Genomic DNA, 16,818 nt, shown 5'->3' with positions numbered 1-16,818 from the left:
TACAGTCAAACTCAAACTGGATTGTTGACCCACAAAATTGTGAGAAAGGATAAATCATTGTTATTTAAGGCAATGTGTTTTGCGGTGGTTTGTTACACAACAGAAAAGAATGAAAATGTAGTAAATATTTCTGAAATGATTTTGTATTTTTCTTTCTATCCTGACTTTAAGCAGTTCTTAAAACATAGGATTTATTTCTTGTCTATTTCTGTTCTGTCTTTATTTTTATTTTATGCCCATATCTACATATTATTCCTAAGGATAAATTAGAGAGGGATAATCTACTTTCTCTATGACACATGTGTGTGTGTGTGTGATTGTGTGTATGTGTTTTCAGGTAGGGGAGATGAAAGGTTTATCAGCAGAAATATTTTTATTTTAATTATACATCTTCTAAAGAAACTCTTTATTGGAAATGTCTCATGGTCTCCAGGAATGTCAAACACAGTTCTTTATAAAAGGGCCAGAGATTCTAGTAGAATAAAGTGGTTTACAAACTTCACATACATTTCTTTAAAAAAAAAAAAAAGAATTATATGTTTATTTATTTATTTTAGAAACAGCAGGGGGATTACATGAGCAGGAGAGGGGCTAAGGAAGAAGGAGGGAGAATCTTCAAGCATACTCCCTGCTGAGTACAGAGCCTAGCTCAGGGCTCCATCTCAATGCTGAGATCAGGACCTTAGCCAATACCAACATTTATATGCTTAATGGACCACACCACCCACACACCTCTGACACCCATTTCTGTCATTGTTTGCCCTACCACAAAATCAACAATTTCTTTTTTTATTATTTTATTTATTTATTTATTTGACAGAGAGAGAGATCGAGATCACAAGTAGGCAGAGAGGCAGGTGGGGGGGGGGGAAGCAGGCTCCCTGCTGAGCAGAGAGCCCGATGTGAGGCTCGATCCCAGGACCCTGAGATCATGACCTGAGCCGAAGGCAGAGGCTTTAACCACTGAGCCACCCAAGTGCCCCAAAATCAACAATTTCTTAAGACTGTTTTCAAGCCTGTTTCCCTGGGCCACAATTCTTCCTTTAATTTCCCCTCTTCAGGAATGTCTGACTCAACATGTATGTTCTCACTATTTTATACCATGGGGTGGACTCTCTTTTTTGCATGTGTATTGAGGGGCTGGTGTTTCCACTGTCTCACTAACAGTAAGCTACTGCTCCCCAACCATCTTTCCCTAGACAGTCTTTTTCTGGTGGGGCTTCTGTTTGATTTTGCTTATTTCCCTACACATGAAAACATGGCTTGTTACGTTTGCTCTTCTTCTTTCCTCAGAAGTTGAGGAAGGAAAGAAGTCTGTGGCCATATTAACCTGAAAGTGACTACTATTATCATCAGGAATCCAGTAGTTTCCCTCAACATTGTGAAGGGACTTTATGCTATCTTCCAGATTCCCACATTGCTGTGGTAATTAGCAGTGCCATTCTGTTTCTAGACATTCAGTTATTGGCTGTTTGTGACTGCCCTTTTTTTTTTAGATTATTTATTTATTTGAGAGAGAGGGAGTGCAAACAGAGGGAGAGGGAGAAGTAGATTCCCCACTGAGCAGAAATCCAGAAGTAGGGCTTGATCCCAGGTTCCCAAGATCACAACCTGAGCCAAAGGTCAGCACTTAACTGACTGAGCCCAGAGCTGCCCCTGTTTTTTACTGCCTTATTCATTTTTCTTTCAAAGCTACTAGTATGTCCTCTTGGCTCCCATGTTATATTAAAATTCAATGAGTGCATGTTAGATTTTGTTAAACAACTGAACCAGTATTGATGCGCTATTAACCAAAGTCCACAGATTACATTAAGGATCACTCTTGCTGTCTTCAGTTCTATGCTTCTGACAAGTACATGTTTCCTCTCCACTATGTAAAAGTAGAGCATTCTTATTAAACCTTTCCTGAGTCATTATGGCACCAAAGAAGCAATCAACATGAATTCGCAAGGAAAATTTGTTGAGCATTCCCAGACCCCCAAAATAACTGCTCTTAGAGTTTGCTGATACTTTGGGACATATCTTATGAACAGATGTTCAAAATCAATCAGGATAAAGCACAGATGCTCACTGACACTGTGTGAAACTACGAGGTTTTGATACAGTGATGTGGAGTGTTCTTCCTGGGAGAGGAGCTTGGAGGGGCTGCTCTCGCTGCCTCTGCAATGGATCAATGCAAAACACACACTGAAAGCTAATTTGATTTTCATCTCTTTTATAAAAGTGGAAATACTCTTCAGATTTCTTTCAGGTGCTAAAAATAGGTACTAATGTAGGTCTTTCATGAGAGCTAAATGGCATAACATGAACTTTCAAAAACCAGGGGTTACCCGTACATAATGTCATGTACCCACCATTAGAGTATCATACAGAACACCTTTGTTATCCTATAAACTCTCCGTGTTCCCCCTATTCATGTCTCCCTCCCTCTTCCTGAACCCCTCATTACACTGATCTTTATACTATTTTTGTTGTCTTGCCTTTTCTGGAATGTCATGTCCTTGTAATGTTATAACTAATTAACCTTTTCAGGATGGCTTCTTTCATGTAGAAATATACATTGAAAGTTCTTCCATGTCTTTTCATAGATTGATAGTGGTGGTGTTTTTGTTTTGTTTTCTTTAAATCAAGGACATTTTGAATGCCTTCATTGTGGCCACCAGAATCACTCTCTTCCTTAATGCTCATGTTCTCTCATCTCACTTGTGGAGAAGAACAGCTTGATCAGCAATAAAAAAAAATACATACTGCCATATTAAATCAGTAAGGTCTTCATAAAGAGACCTAGAAAACTGGTGGATATGATATGGACTTATAGTTATTTGTAGAATTAAGATTTATTCGTGGAAGTTCATATCCATGATCATCTTTAGGTGTTGACAGAAATGTTATTACTAATTAAATTTTGATTTCATACATTGTATGTGTTAATTTCCAGTTCTGACCTCCTCTACAGGAAGAGGCTAAGGAGAAGTCAGTTAGTTCTTCTAACTGTACCTGCTCCCTCTGCAACAGACACAGCCGTATTGTGAAGTTTTTGATTTTATATTTAATCTTTAATATCATCTACCTGGCATGATATATTGCTACTTCCTAGCCATTCATTTGTCCTTCATTAAGAGTCTGACTCCCTACAGAGAAAGACAAATGACATATGATTCTACTCATTAAGAAATAAAACAAAAGAACTATGGGGATGGGCACCTGGGTGATTCAGCTGGTTAAACTTCAGTCTCTTGGTTTTGGCTCAAGTCATGATCTCAAAGTCTTAAGATGGAGAACCACATTGGACTTTGTGCTCAGTGGAGTCTGCTTGAGATTCTCTTCCTGTCCCTCCCCTGCCCCTCTGCCAATCACCCTGCTTTTGTGCTCTCTCTCTCTCCTTCTCTCTCATATAAGTAAGTAAGTAAGTAAATAAATAAATAAATAAAATCTTTATTAAAAATAATAATTAGAAGAAGAATAAACTGGTGATGAGGAGTAAGAAGTTCAGGTCCCCTAATGAGTACAGGGTGATCCATAGAAGTGCTGAATTACTACATTGCACACCTTAAACTAACATACATATGATTGAAATTAAAATTAAAAAAATTTAAAAAGGATCAGAATCCCTAAATTAAGGCCTTTATTTCCTTGTTGATCTTTTGCTTGGATGATCTGTCCATTTCAGTGAGGGTAGTGTTAAAGTTTCCTACTAATTATCGTATTATTGTCAATAAGTTTCTTTGATTTTGTTATTAATTGGTTTATATAGTTGGCTTTCCCATGTTAGGAGCATAGATATTTAAAATTATTAGATCTTCTTGTTGGACAGACCCTTTGAGTATGATATAGTGTCCTTCCTCATCTCTTATTATAGTCTTCGGCTTAAAATCTAATTGATCTGATAGAAGGATTGCCACCCCAGCTTTCCTTTGATGTCCATTAAAGGTGGAAAACAACCCCCTCATTTTAAATCTGGAGGTGTCTTTGGGTCTAAAATGAGTTTCTTGTAGGCAGCATATTGATGGGTTTTTGTTTTTTTTTATCCATTCTGACACCCTGTGTCTTTTGATTGGGGCATTTAGCCCATTTACATTCAGGGTAACTACTGAGAGATATGAATTTAGTGCCATTGTACCTATAAGGTGACTGTTACTGTATATTGTCTCTGTTCCTTTCTGATCTACTACTTTTCAGATCTCTCTTTGCTTAGAGGACCCCTTTCAATATTTCCTGTAGAGATGGTTTGGTGTCTTCAAATTCTTTAGGTTTTTGTTTGTCCTGGAAGCTTTTTATTTCTCCTTCTATTTTCAATGATAGCCTAGCTGGATATAGTATTCTTGGCTGCATGTCTTTCTCGTTTAGTGCTCTAAATATATTATGCCAGTTCTTTCTGGCCTGCCAGTTCTCTGTGGTTAAGTCCACTGCCAATCTAATATTTTTACCATTGTATGTTACAGACTTCTTTTCCCAGGCTGCTTTCAGGATTTTCTCTTTGTCACTAAGACTTGTAAATTTTACTATTAGGTGATGGAGTGTGGACCTATTCTTATTGATTTTGAGGGGGTTCTCTGCATCTCCTGGATTTTAATGCTTGTTCCCTTTGTCATATTAGGGAAATTCTCTCCAATAATTCTCTCCAGTATACCTTCTGTTCCCCTTTCTCTCTTTTCTTCTTCTGGAATCTCAATTATTCTAATGTTGTATCGTCTTATGGTGTTACTTATCTCTCAAATTCTCCCCTCATGGTCCAGTATTTGTTTGTCTCTCTTTTGCTCAGCTTCTTTATTCTCTGTCATTTGGTCTTCTATATCACTAATTCTTTCTTCTGCTTCATTTATCCTAGCAGTAAGAGCTTCCATTTTTTATTACACCTCATTAATAGCTTTTTTAATTTCAACTTGGTTAGATTTTAGTTCTTTTATTTCTCCAGAAAGGGCTTTTACCTCTCCAGAGATGGTTTCTCTAATATCTTCCATGCCTTTTTGAGCCTGGCTAGAACCTTGAGAATCAACATTCTGAACTCTAGATCTGACATATTACCAATGTCCATATTGATTAAGTCCCTAGCCTTTGGTACTGCCTCTTGTTCTTTTTTTTGTGGTTAATTTTTCTGCCTTGTCATTTTGTCCAGATAAGAAAATATGAGGGAGCAAATAAAATACTAAAAGGGTGGCAAAGACCCCAGGAAAATGTGCTTTAACCAAATCAGAAGAGACCCCAAATCGTGCTGGGGAGAAAGGGGATAAAAAGTTCAGAGAAAAAAAAAATTGAAAAAGAAAACAAATAAAGAAAAAATATAGAAAAGAAAAATATATGTGTGTATATTAGAATGGTGACTAGAACAGGGTCACCCCCTTAATTTGGGGAGTATTTTGGTCTCTTAGAAGAGACTATCTCCCCAAATTTTAAAGAATGAAAACCATATATGAGGGTAAACACAATGAAGGGATGGAATATGCCTATAAAAATGATTTTTTTATTTTTTATTTTTAGAAAAGGAGTTGATAAAGTAAGTTGGTTGGGAGAATAAAGAAAAATAAAGTGGAGAGAATTTGCTTGGGCTGGAGACTAGAACAAGCCCAGAGCTAGATTTAGGGTATATTTTGATCTATTAGAAGAAGTTGTACCCCAAATTTTTAGAAGAAAAAAGCCCTATGTGTATACAGAAAATAATGGTAGATACAATGAAGGATAAAATATGACTATAAGAATGAAGGTTCAAAAAAAGATTATTGTTTGTTTGTTTTTTATGAAAGGTATTGTTAAGATAAACTAGCTGAAAAACATTAAAAGAGGAAAGGGTAAAAGTTTAAAAAAAATTAAGCAGTAGAAAGAAAATACAATTAAAAAAAATTAACTGCAAGACAAAAGAATCATGGGAAGAAAGCCATGAATTCCATGCTTTGCTTTCTCCTCCTCCGGAATTCTGCTATTCTCCTTGGTAAGTGGACTTGGTCTTGGCTGGATTTCTTGTTGATCTTCTGGGGGAGAAACCTGTTGTACTGATTCTCAAGTGTCTTTGCCTGAGGCAGAATTGCACAACCCTTACCAGGGGCCAGGCTAAGTAATCCGCTCGGGTTCGCTTTCAGGAGTTTTGTTCCCTGAACGCTTTCCATAGAGTTCCGGCGGATGGGAATGAAAATGGCGGCCTCCCAATCTCCAGGCCAGAGGAGCCCAGAGCTCCTCTATCCTCAATCTAAACAATGAGTCCTGGGTGCATTTAAACTCATTGAAAGACACATATTTGTAATCCTTCTGAAGAAGGATACTTAAAGGAGCAAGTTTAATTGGGAACTAAAAATAAAGAAAAGGGGAAATGGTGCATATTCACTATTTTGATCCTTCTACATTTCTCAATCTCATTACTCAGTAGAATCTAAATTCCATGACTGATAGGTGTCATGGGCTATGATGTGACAACCATTTAAAAAGCAGGTGACTCAGTGGGTTAAGCCTCTGCCTTCAGCTCAGGTCATGTTTTCGGGTTCCTGGGATTGAGACCCCATCCAGCTCTCTCCTCAGCAGGGAGCCTGGTTCCCCCTCTCTCTGCCTGCTGCTCTGACTACTTGTGATCTCTCTCTCTGTGTCAAATAAATAAATAAAATCTTTTTAAAAATATAAAAGGCAGAAAAATTCACAAAAGAATTAAATAGAAAACTCAAGCATTACAATTAACATGCATTTTGTTATTTTATTTAGTTTTGAGAAATTGTTACTATTGCATAAAGGAGAAGGCTGCAGGTTATAAACTCATTGGATTTTATGAACACAACATCTTTACTACGTGAATGCGGATCTGCTTGGTCTTGGCACCATAGACAAGTGGATTGAGAAAAGGGGGGACCAGCAAGTAAAGACTAGAAAAGAGAATGTGGATATAAGGGGGAACGTGAGCACCAAACCTATGTGTGAAGAAGGAGAAGAAGGCAAGGAAGTAGAGCTGGAGAAAGACACAGATATGGGCAATGCAGGTATTGAATGCTTTCCACCGAGCCTCCTTCTGGGGCAAACGAAAAACTGTAATAAATATTTGTATGTAAGACAAAGTGATGAATATCAGGTCAAATCCTGCAACAGTGAATGCCACAAACAAGCCATAGATTTTGTTGAACCGTACATTTTCTGCAGCCAGCTTCACAATGGCCATGTGTTCACAGTAGGAGTGGGAGATGATGGTTGTATGGTAAAACTGAAACCTACATTTAATCAGTACTAAAGATGGGGCTACCAGAATGGCAGCTCTAAGTGTTACAACAGCCCCTATTTGGGTGACCAGCTGGTGGGTGAAGATGGCAGTATATCTTAGTGGATAACAGATGGCCACATAACGGTCCAGAGCCATGGCCAGGAGGATGCCTGACTCGATGCACTCAAAAATGTGGATGAACCCCATTTGAAGCAAGCAAGAATCAAAATAAATCTCTGGCACATGAAACCAGAAAATGCCAAGCATCTTGGGCACAATGCTTGTGCCAAGTACAATATCTGTAACTCCTAGCATGCCTAGGAAAATATACATGGGTTGATGGAGGCTACGCTCTGAAATGATGATGATCAGAAGCGAGGAATTTCCAATCAAAGCGAAGAGATACATGGCACAGAATGGAATCCCGATCCAGCACTGCACAGACTCTAGGCCTGGGATCCCTATTAGGGTCAACACAGAAGGCAGGAAGACTGTAATGTTGGAGATGGACATAATGGTTTTGGGTCTTCAGAACCAAATGAAAGGAATATCTCTGTCAATGGTATTCTTCTTCTCTACTCTTTTTTTTATCCAAAGTCGTCATAGTGAGTCTCTCTGATTCTGGCAAAAGTCTAAGGTCATATCATCCATTTCACCTGTATTATTGATGGAAAAAAGACTTGATCATTGATGCACATCACTGTTTTGAGGGAGGACATCCCCAAGCACTAGTCCAAAAGAAGAGATTGGGTGTATGGCAGGTCAAATGCATTAGAACCACCAGATCATCTGAGTAAGGGAATCAACTGCTGGGCCTGTGGACACAATATGTCCTTCTGAACCTGTGGACAAAATAATAATGTTTGCTTATTCCGTTTGCAAATTGACCATTAATCAGATTTTCATAAATCTCTCCCTGTCCCAAATTGCAGGTAATCCTTAGGACTATTTTTTCCCCCACTGTCTGAGTCAGGAACTGTTAGTCTGTACAAGGAAATAATCAAATTCTATGCAGTATAATGTTATCAAAGGCTCATATGAAAGAGAAGAGAGTTAGAAACAACTCCACCCAAGTGCATAATATACTGAGATAGCTATATCTGTCTATATATTATATATCTACATATGAATGGATGTTCTTTCAAAAGAATGTGAGGTAGAGCTTGAGAAAAGATTCAAATCCATGTAATTTTTACAATCTGGATCAAAGTTACATATTATTTTTTTAGAGATAACATCTTGCAATTTACTTATTTTTTAAATAAATAAATTTTATTTATTTAAAAAAATAAATTTAATAAAATAAATTTATTTTTTAAAAGATTTTATTTATTTATTTGACTGACAGAGATCATAAGTAGACAGAGAGGCAGGCAGAGAGAAAGGGGAAGCAGGCTCTCTGCTCAGCAGAGATACAGGCTCAATCACAGTGTCCTGAGATCATGACCTGAGCTGAAGGCAGAGGCTTAACACACCGAGGTACCCAGGCACCCCTTCAATTTATTTTTAATTCCAATGTAATAGTCATAGTATTATATTAATTTCAATTGTCCAATATAGTGATTCAACAATTCCATACATTACTCAGTGTTCATCAAAGTAAGTACTGTCATTTTTTTATTATTATGTTATGTTATATTGGTCACCATACAGTACATCATTAGTTTTTGATGTAGTGTTCCATGATTCATTGTTTGTATATAACACCCAGTGCTCCATGCAATACATGCCCTCTTTAAAACCCATCACTGGGCTAGCCCATCCCCCACCTCCTCCCCTCTAAAACCCTCATTTTGTTTCTTGGAGTCCATAGTCATAGCTTCCTATGGTTTGTTTCCCCTTCCAACTGCCTCCCCTTCATTTTCCCCATCCTTCTCCTAATGTTTTCCATGCCATGTTTTACATTACTAGTAAAACTGTATTTTATTTTGTCTCTATTACTAACATGGGATTCACTAAAATGAGTTGTATACTTAAAATAGCAGAAATTCTGTAATACCCATTTCAGAATAACTAGAAGCAAGAAATATCTAGGAGGCAAGGAAATCCTGAGCAAAAATGTAAAGGCAAGAGGACTCATTCTTGCTTACTAAAGAACATAAGCAAATGGGTAACTTATCCAGAATAGAGGTTAGTTTCTAGGGTTTAAAGTGTTTTCATTTACCAATATCAAAAGATGGGTACATTTAGGCTTACTGATTCTCAATAATATTCATATCACTTAATGCTTTGATCATTATGGAGCTTAAGCATAAAAAATGAATAGAAAATAAAGGGGTGAAAGATAGGTTCCTTAGAAGGGAGTCCAATCTAGAAGAAGAAAAGGAACACAGAGGGCAGACTTTGGGACACCAGAAATGATTCAGGAAAAGGCTGTAGAGCCATTTAATCATAATTTGATCAACACAGTTCACTGATGACTGAATTTTCAAAAGACTTGGGCTCTTAGTCCCATATCAGAATTCTTCTAGAATAAAGATAGTTGTTTAAAAAATTGCATATCTAGAATCACGACATTCTCAAGTCATATAATAGAAAAATATTTGTTGTCCTTCAAAAAAAAAAGGGTTCAGTTATGTCATTCTTTCCAAGACTCTCCAACACAGTTGCTATATGTCAGCAAGTTCATGATCATTTAACCATATGCTGAATAGAGATCCTTCAGTAGCAGTCCCATTGTCTGACTTATTCAAGAGACAGGAGCTGCCATGGGAGCATTACATGACAGATATGGATGGTGGGAAGGCAAGGGAGAGGATGTGAGTGAATACAGGGCAGGTGGGAAGGAGTGGTAATCACTGGAGAAGCTGGTTGGTAATCACTGGAGAAGCTGGTAGTGAAGCATTATGAGGTAAATCTGGGGATAGTGAGACTCCCTCACCCTTTGTTATTGGGAACCTGTTCTGCTCTTACCCAACACCTGAAGACCACCATCAGTCTTCATAGCCCTATTCCTCATTGCTTACCTTTCATCCGTCTTTCCTCCTCCCGAGATTCTGGTCTCATTCCCTGGTTATCATGTACTGGGCAGTGCCTCTTCTTCTGTCTCCACCCTAAGTAATAGCCCGTGTAAAAGTCATAAACTCTGATCCATTTGCTGCTCGGGCCATATCCAATATATGAACAACTCTGCAATAGCCTTTCCTTTCTTCTGTCCCTACAAAACAAATTTGACCCTATCCTATTAGTCTTTCCAATATCATGTTGGTGGATTCATCCTCCAACAAAACTCACAGCAAGGTCTGTATCATGCTGAGGCAGCCACATAAATTTATTGAGCTTGAATTGTAGAAGAAAACTATTGACTACCAATTAAAATATTCCCCAGTGAATGTGGAGGAGACAGTCTGAATATGATCTGAGGGATTTCCTCACCACTAGGCCAGTCCAGAAGGCTCCCAGCAGCTCAGAATGATACCCTTTTGGATCTATTCACAGCTAATGTCTCTGAAATAATTTCTATAACTTGCAGAATTGCACTAATCTTCTCTTTTCTTTTCCCCCACAGGGTAAATGTAGAGAAACTAATATACACAGGTTGTATTTTTATGAGTTCAGTTCCTTTTCTGCCATCCTCATTTGGAATAACTTCTAAAGAACACTTAGATCTGGGCATGTTCCTATGCCATGAATTCTATAAATGTCCTTAGGACCCTTTGTTCACTAAGGCATGTCTGGAAAGAAAAGTCTTATCCACAATAGCTCTTTATCACACATTTACTCTCCTTCTCTTGCAGTCTTAGTCCTGAGATTTTTATTCTATTGAAGCTATTTTTGTAAATTTAATGTTATTCTCACAATGACCAATTATGATGTGTATTTCCAAATCCTACCATACTAATTTTAGAATTATTTGTCCAGCTTTGTGGAAAAAAAAGTGGATTGTATTTTGTTAGGGATAACATTGACTGTGTAGATTGCTTTGGGTAGTATAGACATTTTAACAATATTTATACTTCCAATCCATGAACATGTAACGTTTTTCCATTTCTTTGTCTTCTCAATTCTTTCATAATTGTTCTGTAGTTTTTAGAGTATAGATCCTTTACTCCTTTGGTTAGGTTTATTCCTAGATATCTTATGGTTTGGGGTGCAGTTGTAAATGGGGTTGGTTCTTTCATTTTTCTTTTTTCTGTCTCATTGTTAATGTATGAAATGAAACTGATTTCTGTGTATTTATTTCATATCCTGCCATGTTGTTGAATTCCTGTATGAGTTTTAAAATTTTGGGGTGGAGTCTTTTGGGTTTTTCACATAAAGTATCCTGTCATCTGAGAAGAATGAGCATTTGACTTTTTTTTTTAATTTATTTTTTATTTATTTTTAGCATTACAGTATTCATTGTTTTTGTACCACACCCAGTGCTCCATGCAATCCGTGCCCTCTCAGGTTACCTACCACCTGGTTCCCCCAGTCTCCCACCCCCCCACCACTTCAAACCCCTCAGATTGTTTTTCAGAGTCCATTGTCTCTAATGGTTCACCTCCCCTTCCAATTTCCCTCAGCTCCCTTCTTCTAACTCCCCATGTCCTCCATCCTATTTGTTATGCTCCACAAATAAGTGAAACCATACGATAATTGACTCTCTCTGCTTGACTTATTTCATTCAGCATAATCTATTCCAGTCCCATCCATGCTGATACAAAAGTTGGGTATTCATCCTTTCTGATGGAGGCATAATACTCCATAGTGTATATGGACCACATCTTCCTTATCCATTTGTCCGTTGAAGGGCATCTTGGTTCCTTCTACAGTTTGGCAACCGTGGCCATTGCTGCTATAAACATTGGGGTACAGATGGCCCTTCTTTATAATTTGATTTTTTTTTAATCTTTTTTTGTGGTCTGATTGCTGAGGCAAGGTTTCTAGAACACAACGGTGGTGAGAGTTGGCACTCCATCCAGTTCCTGGCTTTAGGGGAAAGGTCTTAGTTTTTGCCCACTCAGAATGATGTTTGCTGTGGGACTTCCATAGATGGTTTTTATGATATTGGAGTGTGTTCCTTCTATCGAGGTAGGTGGAACTGGAGGGTATATGATGAGCAAAATAACTCAATCAATGAAAGACAAGTATCATATGTTTTCCCTCTATGTAGAATATAAGAAACAACAGAGATGATCATAGGGAAAAAGAGGGAAAATTGAATGGGAAGTCATCAGAAAGGGAAGAAACCAGGGGAGACTCTTAATCATAGGAAATAAACTGTGGGTTGATAGAGGGGAGTAGGGTTAGAGGATGGGGTAACTTGGTGATGGACATTGAGGAGGGCATGTGATATGATGAGCACTTCTTGTTATATACAACTGATTAATTATTGATCAGTGATTGATCAATGATGTTCTATAAGTGGGCTAATTGAATTTAATAAAATTAATTAATTAGTTAATTAGTTAGTTGGTTAATTCTACCATGCAGAATCCTGAGCTAGTTGTTGACCATCTGGTGAAATTTCTCTCTATTCCTCCTTTTTATACCTTTCTTCCTCTTTTTTTCCACTCTTCCCTCAGAATGCAGGTATTTTATGCCTCATAGATGTGGAGAAATCATGTCATCTGCAAGGAAAAAGAAGATAAATATGCTTTCAAATGTTTAGGAATATAGGAAGAATTCATATGTCTTTTATCATTAGAACAAATGAATTCTAAGAAATACTTATGCACATGGTACCTTTCTTCTTGACATGATTCACCTGGTTTCTAGACTTTCTCTGCTAACTTAAGAGGGACTTGAGGTAATACAGATGCTGGCAAATTTAGGATGAATCCTTTCAGTAGGATGGAGGAGGCATTCACAATAGATATTGGGGAGAAGAGATAGAGATAAAAAGAGGACCTTAGATGCTCTTTCTAGAATTTTGTCTGTGAAGGAGACAGATACAATGGTACAGATTCATGTTGAATAGAATTAATTCATAGGTCAGATTGGCACATATTAGCCAATCATTAGCCAAGTTTGGAGTCACCAAGGAATAGTTTAAACTAGCTTATCATTTTGTTTCCCTCCTCTTCTTCTACTGATTTTATTTAAATTTTGTTGTCCTCCAATCTTCTATCCTGAGTCCCTTAAACTTTACATTATTGCTGGGAATAGTATCTTCTCAAAATAACTGGGGTATTAATTTTATTATGCCAACTCTTATAACAATATTTTCAGCACATATCCTAACTCTGTTCCTGATTTGGCATGTCATACTCTAAATTTCTGTTCATGTTGAACTTACTTTGAATGATGGTTCTGACCTTTCTTTTACTTTAGAATGGATAAACACCTGTTTTCCACTTTGTTGTAATATCATGAAATACTTTCACAAATAGATCAATAACTATATGTTTTCCTTTTTTTCTGAGTTTTTGGGTTTTGGGGGTAAGTTAATGAATCATCTTTAAAGGATCATCATTCAAATTTTTTCTCAGAAAAATTGATATGTATTCATTATGAAGCATATGCCAATCTGGCAATGTTTTTAATGGAAAATTGACTTAGTAGTAATTGATTTAGTAGTAAAACCAATTACCTCAATTTCCTGTCCATCTTTGATTTTAAGAAGGCTACAGCCATGAAGGGACTCATATTGCCAAGTCACTGATAAATCATATGTAATAGAGTTAAGAAATTTATGTCTACCTATGAGGTCAATTGATTCCCAAAAACAATATCAAGGATGTTCAATAGAGAAAACATAGTCTTCTCTACGAATAATGCTGAAACAACTGTACATCCTGGCTAGGTTCAATTAGGTGCGCTGGGTTCTTTAGTGTATCTGTTCCTAAAAATTACCATCATCAAAATAAAATTTATATTTTAATGCCAAATACATCCTATAGCATATTTCATTTAACCATCAACCCAATAAATATGGTACTAAAATAATTCCATTTACCAGTCAAAAACCAATAGTTACACAAGATAGCTTTATACAGGTAGTGTGGGACAAACAAACAAGAATTTCTAATATCACAGGGCTTTTTTAACTCCTAAAATAGATTAACTTGCTGAAATCCAAGTGACTACATCATATATTTTAATCCAAGGTAATTATTCAAGATTTCAAGGATCTAGGAAATACCCTTTCATTTCAATTTCACTATATATATACATATATAGTGAATATACATATAATAAATATATATGCATATATATAAACAAGGAAACACATATATGTATATATATGCATACATATAAAAATGGAAACATATATATGTATATATACATATAGGAAAAAGACTAACCCTGGCAAGTTCACAAATGTTCAAAGTACAGCTTCTGAGTTCATGTTTTGCTTTCTTCAAGTGTAAATAAAGTCATTTCATATTCTCATAGCATGTGTTAGGCCTTGAGGAAGGAGAGATTGTAAAAGTATTTTCTTGAATGAAGAACTTAATCTGAACACAAGCTTATGAAAATTATATTTGGTATGATTATAGAATTTTTATCTAAGATTATGTATCAGGATTCTACATAATGTTTTACTGCCTTTATCTGTGGCCTGGATATGGCATTTTTAATCTTTTACTCCCTCTCTCAGTGAAGACTCTGTTAAAGGGAGGGTCATTGATGATTTTGGCCAAAAGTTGTCAAGATGTAGGGAAGAAAGGATTAACTCTTAAGGTGTCTACATTGTCTCAGATGGGTCAATATAATTTATTATTTGTTTCAATTCACTATTACCCATTCATACAATAAACATATACTCTGTGCCTATTCCATTGAGTAGACATTTTATCAGTGAATGAGAAAATCTCATTTTAGAACTCACATTTTTATTGAAGAAAAAGGAGAAGATAATTAGTTTATTAGCTTCATGCTACTGGCACAAGTGTTTCCTGATTGCAGTAGGAGTATTTCATATTTCAGCAAAATTTCAATGGTCTCTACAAAAGCTATGCAAATCGCCATTTTCACTTCCCAGCTCTATCCAAGAAAGTTCCATTTGGGTTGAATACTAAAATGTATTTCTCTTTACACAGGGTTCTCTTATGATTGCTTAAGAAGAAGTTACAATAATAGCATGTCTAGGAGAATTCAGAATATCACTATTTTTTCAAAGTCTTTAAGTACTTTAGGGAAATGCATTGGTAACTTTGGCATTTACTGTCCTTTTATGTGTGCTGAGGATTATTTATGGATTTCATTTATTCCTATTACCCATCAAATTGTATGTGTGTATGTGGGTGAGTGTGTGTGTTTTATTGAGAAATATCCAACATTAGGCATTAATCTTCTTTTTAACAACATGTGGTGATGCAGGAGTAAAGGAGAATTACTCGGTCTTGAATCTGTTTGGTCTTGACCCCGTAAATGATGGGGTTTAGCATAGGGGACACCACCACTTAGAAGTTGGCTACTAGGATGTGGACATGATGAGGGATGGTTTACTCCCCAAAACAAAGGGCAAAAAAAGAGAAAAGAATGCTGGGGCATAGAACATAACACAGATAGCATATAACACAGATGTGGGAAGCACATGTGTTTAGGGCAACCCAGGAAGGTATCTGAAACACTGTGTAAAGGATCATGTTGTAAGACATAATGATGAACACAGTGTCCAGTCCTGTAGACAGCAGGGCCACAGTCAGCCCATAGATGATGTTGACCCTGATATTGTCTCATGCCAATCTGGCAATGCCCATGTGCTCACAGTAGGAATGGGGAATGATGTTTCTCCCACAATACCTAAGTCTGTGTACCAAGAGGGTGAATGGAAGGCAGATGATGAAGCTCCTGACCATAGCTGCTATGCCAATCTTCCCAATGACTGAAGAGATTAAGATCGTGGTATATCTCAGGGGGTGACAGATAGCCACATAGAGGTCAAATATCATGGCCAGGAGAATACCAGATTCTGCTGCAAAGATGAAATGTATGAAGAACATCTGGGACACACACAATCAAAGGATATATCCATGGACTGGAACCAGAAAATGGCCAGCATCTTTGGGGCTTGTGGTGTGGAGAGCAGCACATCTGCTGAGGCCAGCATGGAAAGGAAGATATACATGGGCTCATGGAGACTGCGCTCAGTCACAATCACAAAGATCAAGAAAAAATTGCCTACAACAGCCAAAATGTACATGGAACAAATAATGATGGATATCCGGGTGTGAAAAATCTTTCAGTCCTGAAATTCCAATCAGGACATACCACGTATCCTGGGGACCGCTGTGATTATAAGGGGATGGAGGCATCTGTGGCATCATATTCAGACCTAGTGCCTTGATCAAAAACCACAGAGCTGAGTCAAGATGGAGGAACACCCCATTAGGCTGAATGATGTCTTATCAAATGGGTTTTTTTGCCCAAATATATTCTTCTCTGTGGAAAGACAGCAAGATGTATTATTTAGCCTACAACTGAAATCTGACTCTTCCCATGGAAGAATTAAAATATATCTTGATAAAAATAGCATTTGCTAAGTGCTTCCTATGTCTAATGGTACTTTCCAAATATGGCTCATTAAATCTTCACAACAGACTGTTGAAAAGACCTTTATAATAATCCTTCACATAAATTCTATTATTATTCCTATAGATGAAAAATGTCCCACAGACTTTCAGTTTCTTGACCTTGGTCCCACTGGATTCAGTGTTAGCACAAATTCAAAAGCTCTGATCTCAGCCACCAACCAAAACTGCCTATAGAAATTACAC

The 16,818-nt window shown here is 37.1% G+C and overlaps 1 protein-coding gene and 1 pseudogene across 1 annotated transcript; both read right to left on the bottom strand.

The window, feature by feature from the left end:
- Positions 1–6,745: 6,745 nt before the first annotated feature.
- LOC101683950 (olfactory receptor 52A1-like) lies at positions 6,746–7,684 on the bottom strand. Its single transcript, XM_004779028.2, has one exon. It carries the CDS (start codon positions 7,682–7,684, stop codon positions 6,746–6,748), a length of 939 nt encoding a protein of 312 aa, XP_004779085.2.
- Positions 7,685–15,396: 7,712 nt separating this feature from the next.
- On the bottom strand, positions 15,397–16,368 carry LOC106004340 (annotated as a pseudogene).
- Between the last annotated feature and the right edge of the window lie 450 nt (positions 16,369–16,818).

This window comes from Mustela putorius, unplaced genomic scaffold (genome assembly GCF_011764305.1).
Source record: "Mustela putorius furo isolate JIRA1106 unplaced genomic scaffold, ASM1176430v1.1 tig00003987_pilon_pilon_pilon, whole genome shotgun sequence".
NCBI classification, from domain to species: Eukaryota; Metazoa; Chordata; class Mammalia; order Carnivora; family Mustelidae; genus Mustela; species Mustela putorius.
Note: the sequence above shows the minus strand (reverse complement) of the source record. Positions and strands in the feature narration are given on the sequence as shown.

What these genes read in the sequence shown, in the direction of transcription:
- LOC101683950 (XM_004779028.2), bottom strand. Translation starts at nt 7,684, where the DNA reads ATGTCCATCTCCAACATTACAGTCTTCCTGCCTTCTGTGTTGACCCTA.